This window comes from Panthera uncia, chromosome A2 (genome assembly GCF_023721935.1).
Source record: "Panthera uncia isolate 11264 chromosome A2, Puncia_PCG_1.0, whole genome shotgun sequence".
In the NCBI taxonomy this organism is placed as follows: domain Eukaryota; kingdom Metazoa; phylum Chordata; class Mammalia; order Carnivora; family Felidae; genus Panthera; species Panthera uncia.
In genome coordinates this window covers 115,828,671-115,844,451 of record NC_064816.1, presented here as the reverse complement: position 1 = coordinate 115,844,451, position 15,781 = coordinate 115,828,671, and the positions used below count along the sequence as shown (strand labels likewise).

The window sequence follows — 15,781 nt, the reverse complement described above, 5'->3', positions numbered from 1 at the left end:
AGGAACATGGCATAAATGTACTCTGACGGATTTAAATGTCATTCATTTTTAAAGTTGACCTCAAGTTACATGCCTCTAGAAAGGGAAACATTTGTTAAAAAGACAGTAACCACGCTTTTTCAGAAAGGCTGAGCCCCCATATGTGTTACCACTTCATCTGTAGATTTCAAAGTCTTACTGAAACTGACTGAGGGCACAAGCAACACCTATCAAAAGCTGTGTATACTTATTTGAAGTATGGCACACTATATCTATTTTAAGCAAGGTTAACTATAGGTGGCAGATGGATTACTTCAAGAAAATGGAACGTTATGGAAAAGCAATTGTCTTTTGACATAAACCATGTACGATATTATTTCTACCTGCAGTCCAGCACTACCGGAAGGAATGTTAAACGCCGGGCAATAACACCAAAGACACTGAAAAATACTGAACATCTGCAGCGATCTGATGACTTTGTAAATCTTCCTTAGAGGCACCTATAAAGGAAAGACACTTCAAGTGGAGTGACTGATTAGTCCAACTATAGAGGTCCTCTGATGGGACGCTGCCTGCCCTCATTCTGCAAGTTTTCTGCAGATGCAGGAGGAGAGGAAGCTTATGCAAAGGGATGGGGTCTGATCTCTGCATCTCCCTCTTCTGTGTTACACCTCTGTCAGCTTCCAACCTCTTCTCTGCTCTGATGGCTGTGTGTGCAGTCCTCACACCATAGACTCAAAGCAAATGCTGTCATGGCTCCATCCCAGCTAGATCCAGTGGTTCCCTTTGAAAGCCAGTAGCTTCTTACCATGCTATCCTCTGAAACAACGGGATAACCTCGGTTGCCAGCAAGGACTTCTGATAGTCCTCCTAACAGCTTCTGGGGCCCAACACAGGAAGGCATATGCTACACTGTGCCAGCCTGGGTTTCACCCGCTAGGGCCGCCATACCTTCCTAAAGAGGCCTAGAGTCAAGACCTAAAAATGTTTCAGAAGCTTCTTACAACGAGAACTAAAAACCAATCTATGGTTTATCTTGTTAAGACAGAAACTTGGTTTCCCACATTCATCCTTTATTTGAAAACTCAAAGCACAGCACAAACTTGGTCTGTTCATTGTGCCCCGAAGGGGCATTTCATACTGACCACCCGCTAGCTCTCTTCCACCCATCTCCCGGGACCCTGCTTCCCCAGAAGTCTTCGCTGACCATGCAGCCAGTGATCTCTTTCCTTAAATTCAGAACTTGTCTCTATCAATTGCCTACACGAGGCTAAATGAGGCACTCAGTCACTGCCAAACACCGGCATTACTAGAAATCACCTTGCACCTCAACGGCTTTCTCTTACTACTGCCTTCTATTATTACTCAACCTTTCTATGCCCTCCCTACTAGTCAGCCTCTTGAGGTGAGGATATGTCTCCTTTAATTTTTCACGCAGTAGGTCCTTAAAATCACATTTTCTGAACATTTGGGGCAGGGAGGGGGAGAGAAGAGGCCTTTATTTTTAGCAAGGCAGTTTGCATGAACAAATACTAAAACAGCTATTCCTTGCCCACCCTCATTCTCAGCAGGGGCTGCCCTCAAAGGAGCTAGTGACAAATGCTCCATTCTATATTGATAAGTGCTAAGATTCCCCACCCTCCCCCCACCCCCATCCCGCCACTAAGCCAGGCCTGAGAACTTCTGGGGTCTAAAGATTTTGAAGATCACTAGAAGTCCCAGGCATCAAGGGGTTGGGCCCCACCCCCGCAGGCAGCAGTTACCAGAGGGTCAATGAAGGTTTTATACATATATATATGCACACGTGCAGAGCCTACCCCAAGGCCTGTACGACTGGAGGAGGATTAATGGGACTAAATCACCAAAATCTGACAGAAACACTTCCACAGCGGTAGAACCAGTTCTGAGACTCTCCAGGCTCTTACCTACAGCAGGGCCAAGCGAATACTCGGTTCAGATCCCTAAAGGAGGCAATGCCTCTCCTGGGCTACCTGGACAGCCACGTCAAAAATCCAAACACCCAACATTCAGAAGGGGCTGACCTGGCCTCTTCTAGCCCACCGACAGTTCTTTGTAGCCAACGGGGTGCTGCCCTAAACGTCTTACAGAATGTTTGCGCAGTCCGTGCTGCCTGAACTTCCCGCAGGGTGGCACCTGGAAGAGCAAGGGACTTAAAAACGAGTAAGAGCATCCGTGCTCCCAATGCTCCGAAATGCCTGGTGTACTCATCTAAAATAAAAAGGTCTCTGTCTGCAAATTCCGTTTGTTGGCCCGGTAATCCACCCCCGCCCCCAGCCCTGCGTCCAGGGCCGACCCGTACAGCTGGTTTTAATCCCTACTTTTCTCACTCGGCGTCCCCGGCTTGGGCTGACCAGACGCGGAGCCACTTAGCGTTTCCTCCTCCCCCTGTCGGGGTCTGTCCTCCCTCCGCCGTCTCCTCTTTCTCCGCCTGCATCCCCGGGGGGCAGAGTGTGGGAAGAACGAATTTCCGCCCGGTTTGCCCGCCACTCGCCGACTTGGGTCCCTTCCGGACGCAGCCTGCGCACCCCCGGCTCCTCCCCCGGCTGTTCCACCGAGGCCGCGCTCCTGGTCCGGGACCGAGAGCCAGGAGGCGCGAGCTGCGGGGGCCGAGCCGCCGGGGCACAGCAGCCAAGCCGCGCCCCGAGGAGCTCTTGGAAGGGCTCCCGCCTGCAGCTGGGGAATCCGCTCGGCGGGGAGAATCCGTGCCAGGGAATCCAGCTCTCCGGACTCAGCTGCAAACAAAAAGCTCAGGTCTGACTCCCTCCCTCCCTCCGCCCCCCGACGCACACCCGGAGAAACAGTTTTGTGCAGAAATGCAACAAGTAGCACCCGGAGCTCCCGGAGCGCCCCGCGCCGCCTGACTTGGCTGGGGGAACCCGCCTGCAGAGACCCGGGCCAGCCACCGGACAAAGGGCGGAGGAGGGGCTGGACCGCGCTGCGGAGTCCGAAAGAGGCCATTTAGCGACTCTGGCCAGGCCAAGGGGAATGCAGAGGAGACATAGAGCCGGCGGGCCAAGAGGACGATCCGGCCGCAGCACGCAGGACGGGCGGCGATGGAGGCTGCCCGCGCCGTGCGCTTCCTACTCGTGGTGTACGGCTGCCTCGCGCTCCCGCCGCGGGCCCAGCCCGTGTGCCCAGAGCGGTGCGACTGCCAGCACCCCCAGCACCTCCTGTGCACCAATAGGGGGCTCCGCGCAGTGCCCAAGACCAGCTCGCTGCCGAGCCCCCAGGACGTGCTCACCTACAGCCTCGGCGGCAACTTCATAACCAACATCACGGCCTTCGACTTCCACCGCCTGGGGCAGCTCAGACGGCTGGACCTGCAGTACAACCAGATCCGCGCTCTGCACCCCAAGACCTTCGAGAAGCTCTCGCGGCTGGAGGAGCTCTACCTGGGGAACAACCTCCTGCAGGCGCTCGTCCCGGGCACTCTGGCCCCGCTGCGCAAGCTGCGCATCCTCTACGCCAACGGGAACGAGATCGGCCGCCTAAGCCGCGGCTCCTTCGAGGGCCTGGAGAGTCTGGTCAAGCTGAGGCTGGATGGGAACGCCCTGGGGGCGCTGCCGGACGCGGTCTTCGCCCCCTTGGGCAACTTGCTTTACCTACATCTGGAGTCCAACCGGATCCGCTTTCTGGGCAAGAACGCTTTTGCCCAGTTGGGCAAACTGCGCTTCCTCAACCTCTCTGCCAACGAGCTGCAGCCCTCCCTGCGCCATGCAGCCACCTTCGCACCGCTGCGCTCCCTCTCCACCCTCATCCTCTCGGCCAACAGCCTCCAGCACCTCGGGCCGCGCGTCTTCCAGCACCTGCCTCGTCTCGGCCTACTCTCGCTCAGGGGCAACCAGCTCTCGCACCTCGCGCCGGAGGCCTTTTGGGGGTTGGAGGCCCTACGCGAGCTGCGCCTGGAGGGGAATCGGCTGAGCCAACTGCCCGTGGAGCTGCTGGAGCCTCTGCACAGCCTGGAGGCGCTGGACCTTAGCGGGAACGCGCTGTCAGCTCTGCACCCCACTATCTTTGGCCACCTGGGCCGGCTGCGCGAGCTCAGCCTGCGCGACAACGCGCTCAGCGCTCTCTCCGGGGACATCTTCGCTGCCAGCCCGGCCCTCTACCGGCTGGATCTAGACGGCAATGGCTGGACCTGCGACTGCCGTCTGCGGGGCCTGAAGCGCTGGATGGGCGACTGGCACTCACAAGGCCGTCTTCTCACGGTCTTCGTGCAGTGTCGCCACCCCCCGGCCTTGCGGGGCAAGTACCTGGATTACCTGGATGACCAGCAGCTGCAGAACGGGTCTTGTGCGAGTCCCTCGTCCTCCGTTTCCCCGACCGCGGAAGGGCTGCGGAGGCCCTTGCCCACAGCCGCGGGGGAGGAGGTGGCGCCCCCTGCAGGTGGCCTCGCGGAGGAGCTGCCGCCGCAGCCGCAGCCGCAGCAGCGCGGGCGATTTCTGCCTGGGGTGGTCTGGGATGGGGCCGCCAGGGAGCTTTTGGGCAACCGCAGCGCTCTGAGGCTGAGCCGACGGGGCCCGGGCCTCCAGCAGCCGGGCCCCTCCGCCGCTGCTGCCGCGGACCCGGCGCCACACCCTCTGGACCTGCTTCAGAAGCCCGAACGGGGACCTCCGACTTCTGCAGATGCTGCCCATGCGGAGCCCACCCCGACGGCCGCACCCGTCTCTGCGCCATCGTCCGCTGGCGACCCCTGGCAGCGCGCAGCAAAGCAGCGTCTAGCAGCGCAGCAGCAGGAAAGCACCGCCCAGTCCGACGGCGGGGTCGGCCTGCCGCCGCTGGTGTCTGACCCGTGCGACTTCAACAAGTTCATCCTGTGCAACCTGACGGTGGAGGCGGTGGGCGCCGACAGCGCCTCGGTGCGCTGGGCCGTGCGCCAGCACCGCAGCCCCCCGCCGCTGGGCGGCGCGCGCTTTCGTCTGCTCTTCGACCGCTTTGGCCAGCAGCCTAAGTTCCACCGCTTTGTCTACCTGCCAGAGCGCAGCGACTCGGCCACATTGCGCGAGCTGCGCGGAGACACACCCTACCTGGTGTGCGTCGAGGGAGTCCTCGGGGGTCGGGTCTGCCCGGTGGCCCCCCGTGACCATTGCGCTGGGCTGGTCACCCTGCCAGAGCCTGGGAGCCGGAGCAGCGTAGATTACCAGCTGCTGACCTTGGTCTTGCTGGCCGTCAATGCACTGCTGGTGCTCCTGGCCTTGGCGGCCTGGGCGTCACGCTGGCTGCGGAGGAAGTTGCGGGCTAGGCGGAAGGGTGGGGCCCCTGTGCATGTTAGACACATGTATTCCACCCGACGTCCCCTGCGCTCTATGGGCACCGGGGTGTCCGCCGACTTCTCTGGATTCCAGTCCCACCGTCCGCGCACCACCGTGTGTGCTCTCAGTGAGGCGGACCTCATCGAGTTCCCCTGCGACCGCTTCATGGACAGCGGCGGCGGCGGCACAGGTGGCAGCTTGAGACGGGAAGATCATCTTCTGCAGCGATTTGCTGATTAGATCCAGAGCCTCCGAGGTTGTGGAAACCTTCTCTTTGGACTTGAGGAGCCACTTTCCATGGAACCCCTCAACCCGCCTCAAGGGGAGATCTCATTTTATCAGAGTTTCTCCTTTCCCCCTTTTGTGCATTTGCCCTACGAGTCAAAGGGAAAGCCGATTCGGCAACCCCTCGCCACCCCCAGTTCCCAGTACCCACTCATGAAGTGAATGGGTGGTACTTGGTCAAGGCCAAGAGTAGGGGACAAATGGATGATGGAGCTCAGACGGGGGGGAAGCCTTCTTCTACAGGGAGACCTTGGCACAGCTGTGGCAATGGCCTTTGTAGCACTGCGATACAAGAGCCTGTCCCCCTTTGGGGTAGAAAAGGGTGCTTTTGCCCCCAGTGTGGCCAGAAAGAGATTTGGGTGCATGCTCTTTGTTTGTTCAATGTGAAACGAGAGTTTTGTTCTATTTAAGGAAAAAAGGAACTTATTTAGTATTACAAAGGAGGCTTGGCAACTTGACTGCACTGGTCTGGCGGTCTCGGCCAAGAAGGTGATGTTGTAAACAGGTGGTAAAGTTTAACACACTCACCAAGGAACTCTTCCATGTAGGTTAATAGAACATTCAGGATAATTTAATGTTTAAATAATCAGAGACGCTATTTTTTTTTTTCTTTCAGGAATGTGAAGATCTCTGCCATGTAACAAACTGACAATAAACTCAAGGACTGTTTTAGTTGAGCTGAGTGGTTCAACTAGTATTTTCTCTTTAACATTAACACCGCAAGAACATTCGCTGACCTTGGGGTTAACTAAGGTGACCTACTTTCTCAGGAGAAGGCTGCTCGCAAGACTTCTCTGTCAGGGTTGCTCCTGTGGCTTTTTAAGTTTGTTTTTCTGAACCTGTATATGCAGAAGGAAATTTCAGTGCCGGCACTTGATAAAAGAATGTTAACTAACGCGTGTGTAACCAATGACCCCGCAGGGAAGGGCAGCCTTCTAGTTCACTTAACCGCATCTCTGACAATGTGTCCAGACTGGAATGAATACGATGTGGTACTTCTCGTGTTTTTCTCAGTGACACGCAGTTGAGGGTGCCCTGCTTCTCTGGGGTTGCACAGTTAAGTGATAAAGGTAATTTCCTAATAGCAAGGAAGCAAAAGGTGATGGTCAATTGATAGCGTGACGTTCAATCACAGCAGTGTCTTACTCTATATAAAATAGAGAGGAAGAAATTATCGGGAAAAATGTGAAAAAGTATACATCAGTGGTTGTCTGTTTCTACTAAAGCCAGAAGGTTGTTAGGAGTACTTAAACCTCACTGTGAAATAATTATATATTTTGCAAGTTAATCCCTCCACTACCCAGTGTTGTACCACGTTATTAAATCTTATCGTTTAGTTACTAATTGCAGTATTTCTTTTAAAATGTTGTTTTGCTTTAAACTTAGGATTAGGCTCCTTTATTTGCTCCTTCATTGTTTTCAACTATTTGGGACACTTTGGTCCCCTGATATTTATGAAGTACATGTTTATCGCTAACCGTAGTGCTTTGGTTTACATTAGCAGTTTTGTGTGTGGTCTAAAAAAGCGGTCCCAGAGAAGATCTGCACGGTTATACTGTCCATGGTTATGGATTTATTGGCAGTGGGGTGCCGTGGAGGCGACTACAATGGTGCTAAGGCTAACAGCGAATCTTCTAATTAGGGCCTTACGCCCCTGATGGTCCTGATGACTCAGGGAATCTATCCTAGACCGGGGGTCCTTCCCCAGGCCTCTCCTTTTATGTTTGGTCCATTGAGCCAAACCTGCCCTTGGCCCAGCAGCTGAGCAGGGACCCAGGCATCTAAATGAACTGATCTGTGTTCATGTTCAGATGAGTGAATGTCCAGACCACTTAAAGTACAGCTGCTTCTCTGATAGTCGTATCTGTGGGGCCCAAACTTGACCAACCACAGGAAAGAGGCTGTCATTCTTACTCTGCTGCCGAGGCTTGTGACCGATCCCGAGCCTATTAGTATGCAGGAGAGGAGTCGTTCACTCTGTTTTGCAACCTCCGGGCTATCTTGCACCCCTGGTGCCCCTACTTTTGTTCATTTGTACAGTGATGGCATCTTTTAGCTGTTCCTTTGCACAGCAGTGAAATATTGAGCCCCACTGAAAGTCTGGAAAAGACCTCTGGACCTTCCCACCACCCACCCTTTCGTAGCAGAACATCACTGAAAATACTTCACGGAAAAACAGTAAAAGCTATGTGAAAACAGTTCGACTGGAAAGTCTTTCGGTGGGAAATGAATAAATGTTATATGTTGTTATGTTCAGTTATGTCAATAAACCCACTTGCTAATGGAGATGTTTTATGGTCGGAGTTTCCAAATATTTTATACACTTTCATAATGATCCGCTGTGGTTTTCTACAGCAGTTGTGATCGATGACAATGAAACATGAGCTTGAAGTCTATCTGTCCTCGTTCAGTGGTTTTTAATTGCCATTTCTACGATAGCGTACAAACTCTATTTTTCAGGAATAGATAGGTGACTTGGTGCCCAGAGAAACAATAAGATGACTGTAAAAGCGATGGTGAGCTGTGATATGAAAACGCTGTTAATATACCAGTGACAGCAAGATGATTGGGTCTCAGCAGGCCTCAGCTGTTTAAAGGAATTGGAATTAAAAGTCAAGCCCTTTGACTCCCATGGTCAATGATAAGAAGGAGCTATCTTGAACTGGAGGTCATTTTTTCATTACAAAGTTTATGAAAAGATAAGATTCCTAAAGAAAAAAGACTAAACTTCGCATGAGGTAGGAGTGTTCATTTAAAGAGCCATTGAAGCCGTCTGGAATGTGGTTGGACCCTCAGCCCAACCTGTAAGCGTATTACTTTCATAAGACAGATCATTGTGCCATGCACTGCCCGGTAATAAGTGGCACGAGATCAAAGCCCTCTCCCCTAATTTGCAAAGGCCTGGTTTTTACCAGAAGTACAGCAATGTGGGCAGCTATCCTATAGTAAGAAACCATTAAAAGAGATAACTGGTATTACTTGGTATTGGTACTTAGCCACTTCCCAATCTTCTTCTGAAACTTGGAAACAAATGACGATGAAGCATTCTAATGCCAGAAATTTACTAAAGTCGACACCATGACCCAGGATGGAAACAGATTTCAACTCACTGTTGTACCTTCACTGTCCCAGAGAATTATAGCATCCTTGAAGTTCAGTATGATTTTAGAAAGCGTTGAAAGCATTTCAGTCACCTGGGACTGCATTTGTTCTATTAACGTCATCTCTTTGTGCCTCCATTTCTGCGTCAGTGAAAATGGGTCCTGAGTCCAGAGTCCTGACTTCACGTTGCCACTTTGAGGAATAAGTGAGTAAAAAAGCATTGGACAGCACCAGTTCTAAGGCAGATGTTCAAAAATATTACATGGATTATTAGTAGCAGCATTTTATGCCCGGGCAACCAAGTGTTGTACGATACGTTGTAGAAATGTCACTGCTGGACAAGGCATTTCTGCTTAAGCCCCAACGGATCAGAAACTGTAGATGATGAAATTCCGCGACCCTTCCCTTTGTCCTGGTTCGTGGAGGCTCTTCTGTAATTTAATATGGAAGGACAGCTCTTGAAATACTTTTCGTTATTTCATTGTTTTTTTCTTTCTCATTATTAAAAAAAAAGGTGAATATACTAGTATTTGAGCAAACTTTTGTATATTTATTAAACTCTTGGCATAAGTTCATTCATCTTTTAGACCGGAGCTACGGATGTGTAAATGGCGTTGCTTCTCATTAACTGAATGACAGCATCTCCCAGTGTCCTTTTACTTAGTTTACTTAAAAGAATACTTTGCATGAACAAATGCTTCCCCCCTCCCCCCCCCCCCCCCCCCCCCCCCATTAGGGATTTCAGGTCACTTCATTCTTATCATGTGGCAAATACTACTCATCTTACATGGGAGACTGAGGGATTTGGAGATTATACTTACATTATTGTTGAAATCATTAGGGGGGAAATACAGCTTCCTGTTAACCTGGTTGCTTTGTCTTGGGGCAGAATAGCTAAATATCTCATTACATCCATTTGAAGGATTTTAAGCTACAGGTGGTCACTCCTTACTGGCACAGAAATGTGGCTTTATAATCTGGCTGTGACATGGCATCAGGTGCCAGACGGAAATAAATTGTCATGCGCCAGCATTTCCAACAACAGCGTCTTGTGACTCTAAATCCGTAACATTCTTTTTTTTTCAAATTGACCAAAGCTTCATAGTGCTAGCTCCTTCCCCTACTCGGTCCTCAAAACCAACTACCACTGTGAGTAGGATGTATTTCCTTCTAACAATCAATTCTTACTCACACAAGTTGTGTTGTATAAGGTCACAACAAACCTGAAAGGAACAAATATCGAACCCTTGCTCTGGGGGAAATTCACATTTGGGTTCCTGTAAGCATCCGGTCACGTTTTCCTCAACTTCCCAATACAGAACCTTATTTGAGGCTCATTTCAGTTTAAAAACACCTGAGTGGCTCTGTCGGTTAAGCGTCCGACTCTTGGTTTTTGCTCAGATCATGATCCCCCCATTTGTGGGATCGAGCCCCGCATCAGGCTCTGTGCTGACAGCACGGAGGAACCTGCTTGGGATTCGACCTCCCTGTCTTCTCTGCCCCTACCCTGCTCCTGCTCTCAGGTGCTCTCTCACTCAAATAAATAAACTTTAAACATATAAAGACACCTTATTTAATATATATGGTTGATTCGTGAACATTGAATTCACGGCCAACAGCCCTGTAACTCATGCCTGAATGAAGTTTACCTAACACACATGCTTTCTTAGACACATCACTGCCGTCCTTCACTGAGGAACTCTAGACAGCATCTCAGCGCTATGTTTGGGGGCCCTTTTAAACAGCAAAATCACACACACACACACTAAGAAAGTGTGAGAAATGTGGCACTAAACAGACTGTGAAAAGCACACTTGTTTACAGTGGGAGAGCTGAAACAAGCAGGTGAAACATTGCCTCATTCAGCCTCAGCAGGGGGAATGCCTGGGTAACTCAAATTTTCCATGGCGCTGCCTGTGTCCCCAAATGGCCACGAACATACTGCAGAGTATTGATTCTGGGCTCACAAATTGACGTTGGCGAGTAGGAGCTTTCACAAATATACAATCTGCAAATAATAGAGATCAACCGTGCTCTTTATCTGCCCAGATCCGCCTCCTGGGACCCCACCCCTTTTCTCAGTGCCATAAATTACCCACTTTATCCCTGGGGCAATGTTTGGTCCTTTCAGTTGGTGACCACACCTAACATTCCATTTGTATTGTTGGCTAAGGTAGCTTTGCCTGGTTAAAGGTGAAGGTGTGCTGAAGTTTGTTTTGTTTTGTTTTTAACAATTTTAGTTTGAGATTTTCTGGCTACTCAGAGTGGTTTTCGCTCCCATGCTACATAGGTACAGTTTCTATTTCTTCTTTGGGAGAACATACCATATATTAAAAATAAACCTATGTAGGTGTCTTACCTTGAAAGGGCGGGCCTACGCCGGCCGACTCCATCTTGTTCTACGTCCTTCACCTTGACCACACCTCCTCCCCTTGAGTAACACCCCCCTCACCTGCCCAACAGGACTCGGACCCTTCCCCAGCCAATCAGTTGAGGCCATAGCCATTACCTCACCAACTGCCCCTAGGCCCCAATAAAACCTTTGTCCTTTTGAAACTCGCTCTCTCTCCCTGGTATCTCACCTCTGCGTCGGTGCAGGTAGGGGATTGAGCTCGAGCTAGCTCGAATAAAGGCTCTTTGCTTTTGCATCGGACTCGGCTCCCTAGTGGTCTTTGGGGATCATGAATTCTGGGCATAACAGCCTCTGCCCACTTACTACTCCTGCTTTCTCAGGAAGGGCTCCACAAAGAAGAAATGGCTAAGTCAGTGTCTCCCTGGGCTGAGTATAACCCCTGACCCCCATCTGCTCTGGGCTCACTTCAGGAGACGTCAGCCTCTCTTCCCTTCTTTTACTGTGAAGACTCTCTGGTACTCTTAGACTCCACGGCATTCTTCCGTGTGCTAAAGAAAAACATGGCTTGCTCTGAGAATATGGTTTGCTTCTTGGAAGTTCTTATTTATGTACTCTTACTGCCTTCACATGCCTCATTGAGTCATATTATCTTCCTATTTTTATTTTGACTGCTGAATACACACACAAACATAGCTTTTTTGTTTTTGCCTTATGCTCAATTCTACTCAGGTATTCCTCCTTGTATCGTGTTGTGTCGCTCATTATTACCTTCTCTCTTATTTGGTTCTATAAACAAAACTTACAATTTTATGTAAGGTCAACAGATACTTGAAAAGATGCTCAACATCACTCATCATCAGAGTGATACGCAAATCAAAACTACAATGAGGTGTCACTTTACAACTGTCAGATGGTTAAAATTCAAAACACGAGAAGGTAGTGTTGGTGAGGATGTGGAGAAAAAGAAACCCTCTTGCATTGTTCTTAGAAATGCAAAGTGGTGCAGCCAGTGTGGAAAACGGTATGCAGTTTCCTCAAAAAGTTAAAAATAGAACTCCCCTACAATCCAGTAATCACACTACTGGGTATTTACCCCCAAAATACGAAAACACTAATTCAAAGCGAGGCATGCACACCCATGTTTATTGCAACATTATCTACAAAAGCTAAATCATGGAAGCAGCCCAAGTGTCCATCACAGATGAATGGATAAAGAAGCTGTGGTTTATACATTCAACGGACTGTTCCTCAGCCATAAAGATGAATGAAATCTTGCCATTTGCAACAACATGGATGAAACTAAAGGGTATAATGCTAAGTGAAGTAAGTCAGAGAAAGACAAATACCATATGATTTGATTCACATGTGGAACTTAAGAAATGAAACAATGAGCAAAGGGGGAAAAAGGAGGAAAGAGAGCAGGGGGGATGGTTGAAATAGGGGATGGAGATTAAAGAGTACATTTGTCATGATGGAAAAAAAAAAGAAAGAAACCCAAAGTGGGATAACTAAAAAATATTTCTTAAATAACTTCTAATTTTCAACTTAAAAAAGGTTGCCAGACTCTTTCAAAAGATTTCTGTGTACCCTTTAACCAGCTTTACTAATTGTTAATATTTTGCCTCATTTGCTTTATTTTTGTCTCTCTCAACTATTTGAGAGTAAACTGCAGCCATCATGTTTCTTTGCCCCTAAATATTTCACTTATACCTCCTAAGAACAAGGACATTCTCTTAAATAAACCTAGTGCAATTATCAAGGAAAAATTTTAGCACCAAAATAATGCTATTTTCCAATCTACAATCCATATTTAAAATATATCAACTGTCCCATGGGCCACCTGGGTGGCTCAGGCGGTTAAACGTCCCACTTCAGCTCAGGTTATGATCTCCCGGTTGGTGAGTTCGAGCCTGGCGTTGGGCTCTGTGCTGACAGCTCAGAGCCTGGAGACTGCTTTGGATTCTGTGCCTCCCTCTATTTTTCTTTGACACTTTAAAAATCTTTGTAATTCAGCTTAGATGACTTATATTGACCTATCTTTATATTTACTGACATTTTCCCAACTGGTTCCATCTGCTAATTATCCCTTTAAAGAATTTCTCGTCTCTAATATGGTTTTTTTCCCCTAGCATTTCTTCCATTTCTTTTTAAAAACATGTATAACTCTCTGTTGATATTTTATATCTGTTCATGCATGATGTGTAGCTTTCCACTAGATCTTTTAATATATTAGCATTCATTGAATTAAAGTCCCTTTCTAATAGTTACATCTTCATCATCTCTGAATCTAATTTTATTGATTGCTTTACCTTTAAACAATAGGTTGTTTCTTTTGTGTGCCTCTTTGTCTTGTAAGGTTTGTAGGTCATACATTGATGTGCCAAACAGTATGTTTAACCTTAACGTTTAAAATTATTTCTTTTCAGAAGCATTTATTATGCATAGTAAGTAAGAAGTTCTCTTGATTCAACAGACTTGTTTTTGGAGCTTTTGCACACATAGACAGATGTTCTCAAGTTAAATTTGTGTAATAGTTTATGCTAATGCATGTGCAAATGAGCACCCATTCGCTTTTTACTTAACTCTTTTCTCTTCAACATGGTGTAAAACACAGGGACCCCTATCCAAATAAAATTAATGAGAGACTTCGTTTGTAATGAACAGCTCTGTGAATCAGATTACATTTAGGTGACATCTGAAAGAGTTCAAGTGAAGCAGGTTACAGAACTGTGTACTTTTTTTTTTTTAATGTTTATTTTTCAAGAGAGAGAAACAGAGTGCAAGCAGGGGAGGGGCAGAGAGACAGGGAGACACAGAATCCAAAGCAGGCCCCAGGCTCTGAGCTGTCAGCACGGAGCCTGACAAGGCGCTCAAACTCACCAACCGTGAGATCATGACCTGAGCCAAAGTCGGACGCCTAACCCACGGAGCCACCCAAGCTCCCCAGAAACGTATACTTTTTAAAGCCCTGTGATTGGGGCTCTTAGCGTCAGCGTGAGAACATCACCAATCATGGTATCATGAATTCTCAATTAGACAGCTTTCTCTACACTGCATTTGCTTAGGAAGGAACCCTCTCTTGTAAAAGGCGATGACCTTCTATTGTTCATGTTGAACTGGAAACAAATGCTCAATCTGCAACCAAACAGGTGGAAGAGGAGCACAAGGAATTATCTACAGTGGGATTTGTGTTTTGTAGAACGATGCCTTGCTCCTGGGAAAGACTGTGCAAACCCAAAACTGTATAATAATCACCAGGTCTCACAATTTTGGAGACAAAAAATAGCTCATGGCCACCGAGAAGATAAAAATACTTAATGTTCATATTGCCTACATCAAAGGTATTATTAACTGGCAACATGGAACAACTTAGAGGAGGGAGATGCTGTATTGGAGACTATATTTTTATATATATATAATTTCATTTATGTAAAGACTTAAAGTGGCATGACATGAAATGAGTATGTAAGACCCAAGTATTGAGTATTGGGGGACACAGGGTGTTTAATTTAGTTAATTTAACAGATTCTTACAAGCACGGATTTTGTGTCAGGCACTACTTTAGGAGCACTCCTCACACAAAGTCGTCAGTCCTCATAATAACCCTCTAAGGTAGGTCCTGTTACTATCCCCCCATTAGAGCCAAGGAAACTGAGGCACAGAGAAACTGTGAACTTTGACCCAGATTCCCAAATGGGGAGGTGTTAGAGTGGGTGCCGGCTCCAGAGCCCTTGCTGATCATCCTGAACCCCAGCGGCCTCGTGTGCACACACATGACGATTGGTAAAACATCAGGGGCTTGTGCTTGTGAATATTACTCTTTTTTCCCCCGATACCACACTTTAAAAATCATCTCGAAGTAGTTTGGCCTTTATTTTTGGCCTGTTTTTTTCAACTTGTGTTGGGGGCATACATCAAGGGCAATATCCATTCATCTTTAAAAAAAAATTTTTTTTTCAACGTTTTTTATTTATTTTTGGGACAGAGAGAGACAGAGCATGAACGGGGGAGGGGCAGAGAGAGAGGGAGACACAGAATCGGAGACAGGCTCCAGGCTCCAAGCCATCAGCCCAGAGCCTGACGCGGGGCTCGAACTCACGGACCGCGAGATCGTGACCTGGCTGAAGTCGGACGCTTAACCGACTGCGCCACCCAGGCGCCTCTCCATTCATCTTTAAATATTTGATGAGCCACTGGCAGTCCGTCCCACAGACACAAACGCTTCACTCTGTCTTGGGTCACTGTGGTGTGCTCCGGGGTCAGTCTTTTCCACTGGTTTACAAACTCCCTTAGGACAAGAATCTCCGCTGGTATTTCTCCTTGTGTTTCCACAGGGCCCGGCTAGCTTATGGGTTGAGTCCCTGGCTACCTGCTTATTGGTGAATGCTGCAAGACAGCTGTTCAACCTTTTCCCACCCACACACGCGTGCTAGACTCTGTTCACATAAGCGATATGAACCTGTGTATTGGGGCAATTCATTTAATATAATTCCACTCCAATATCCATTTACAAAACAACAGTGGGAAACTGATGTAAGAAGGAGGTATGACATGACTCCACTTTTTCTATCTCTGTTCTAGGAATACGCTTCTCAAAAAGTGAACGTTTGGGAAAGTAAACGTATTTTTCCCCTCAGGTACTCTTTATAGATTTCATGTTGCTGAGAATAAATCTAGAATTATGTATCATTTATGAGGGTAGTCCTATCACCTAGCATAGGGCATTTCACGTAGTAGGTTCTCAATAAATGCTAGTAGATTTTTTTTAAACTTTTTTTTAACGTTTGTT

General features: G+C 48.2%; 1 protein-coding gene across 1 annotated transcript; it reads left to right on the top strand.

Annotated features, from left to right (window-relative positions):
• Nucleotides 1-2,327: 2,327 nt before the first annotated feature.
• TRIL (TLR4 interactor with leucine rich repeats) lies at nucleotides 2,328-7,823 on the top strand. Its single transcript, XM_049642931.1, has 2 exons — nucleotides 2,328-5,508; nucleotides 6,154-7,823. Exon 1 carries the CDS (start codon nucleotides 3,054-3,056, stop codon nucleotides 5,490-5,492), a length of 2,439 nt encoding a protein of 812 aa, XP_049498888.1. The 5' UTR covers nucleotides 2,328-3,053; the 3' UTR covers nucleotides 5,493-5,508; nucleotides 6,154-7,823.
• The last annotated feature ends 7,958 nt before the right edge of the window (nucleotides 7,824-15,781 follow it).

Excerpts from the sequence above, each read along its gene's own strand:
- TRIL (XM_049642931.1), top strand. The coding sequence starts at position 3,054 with ATGGAGGCTGCCCGCGCCGTGCGCTTCCTACTCGTGGTGTACGGCTGC.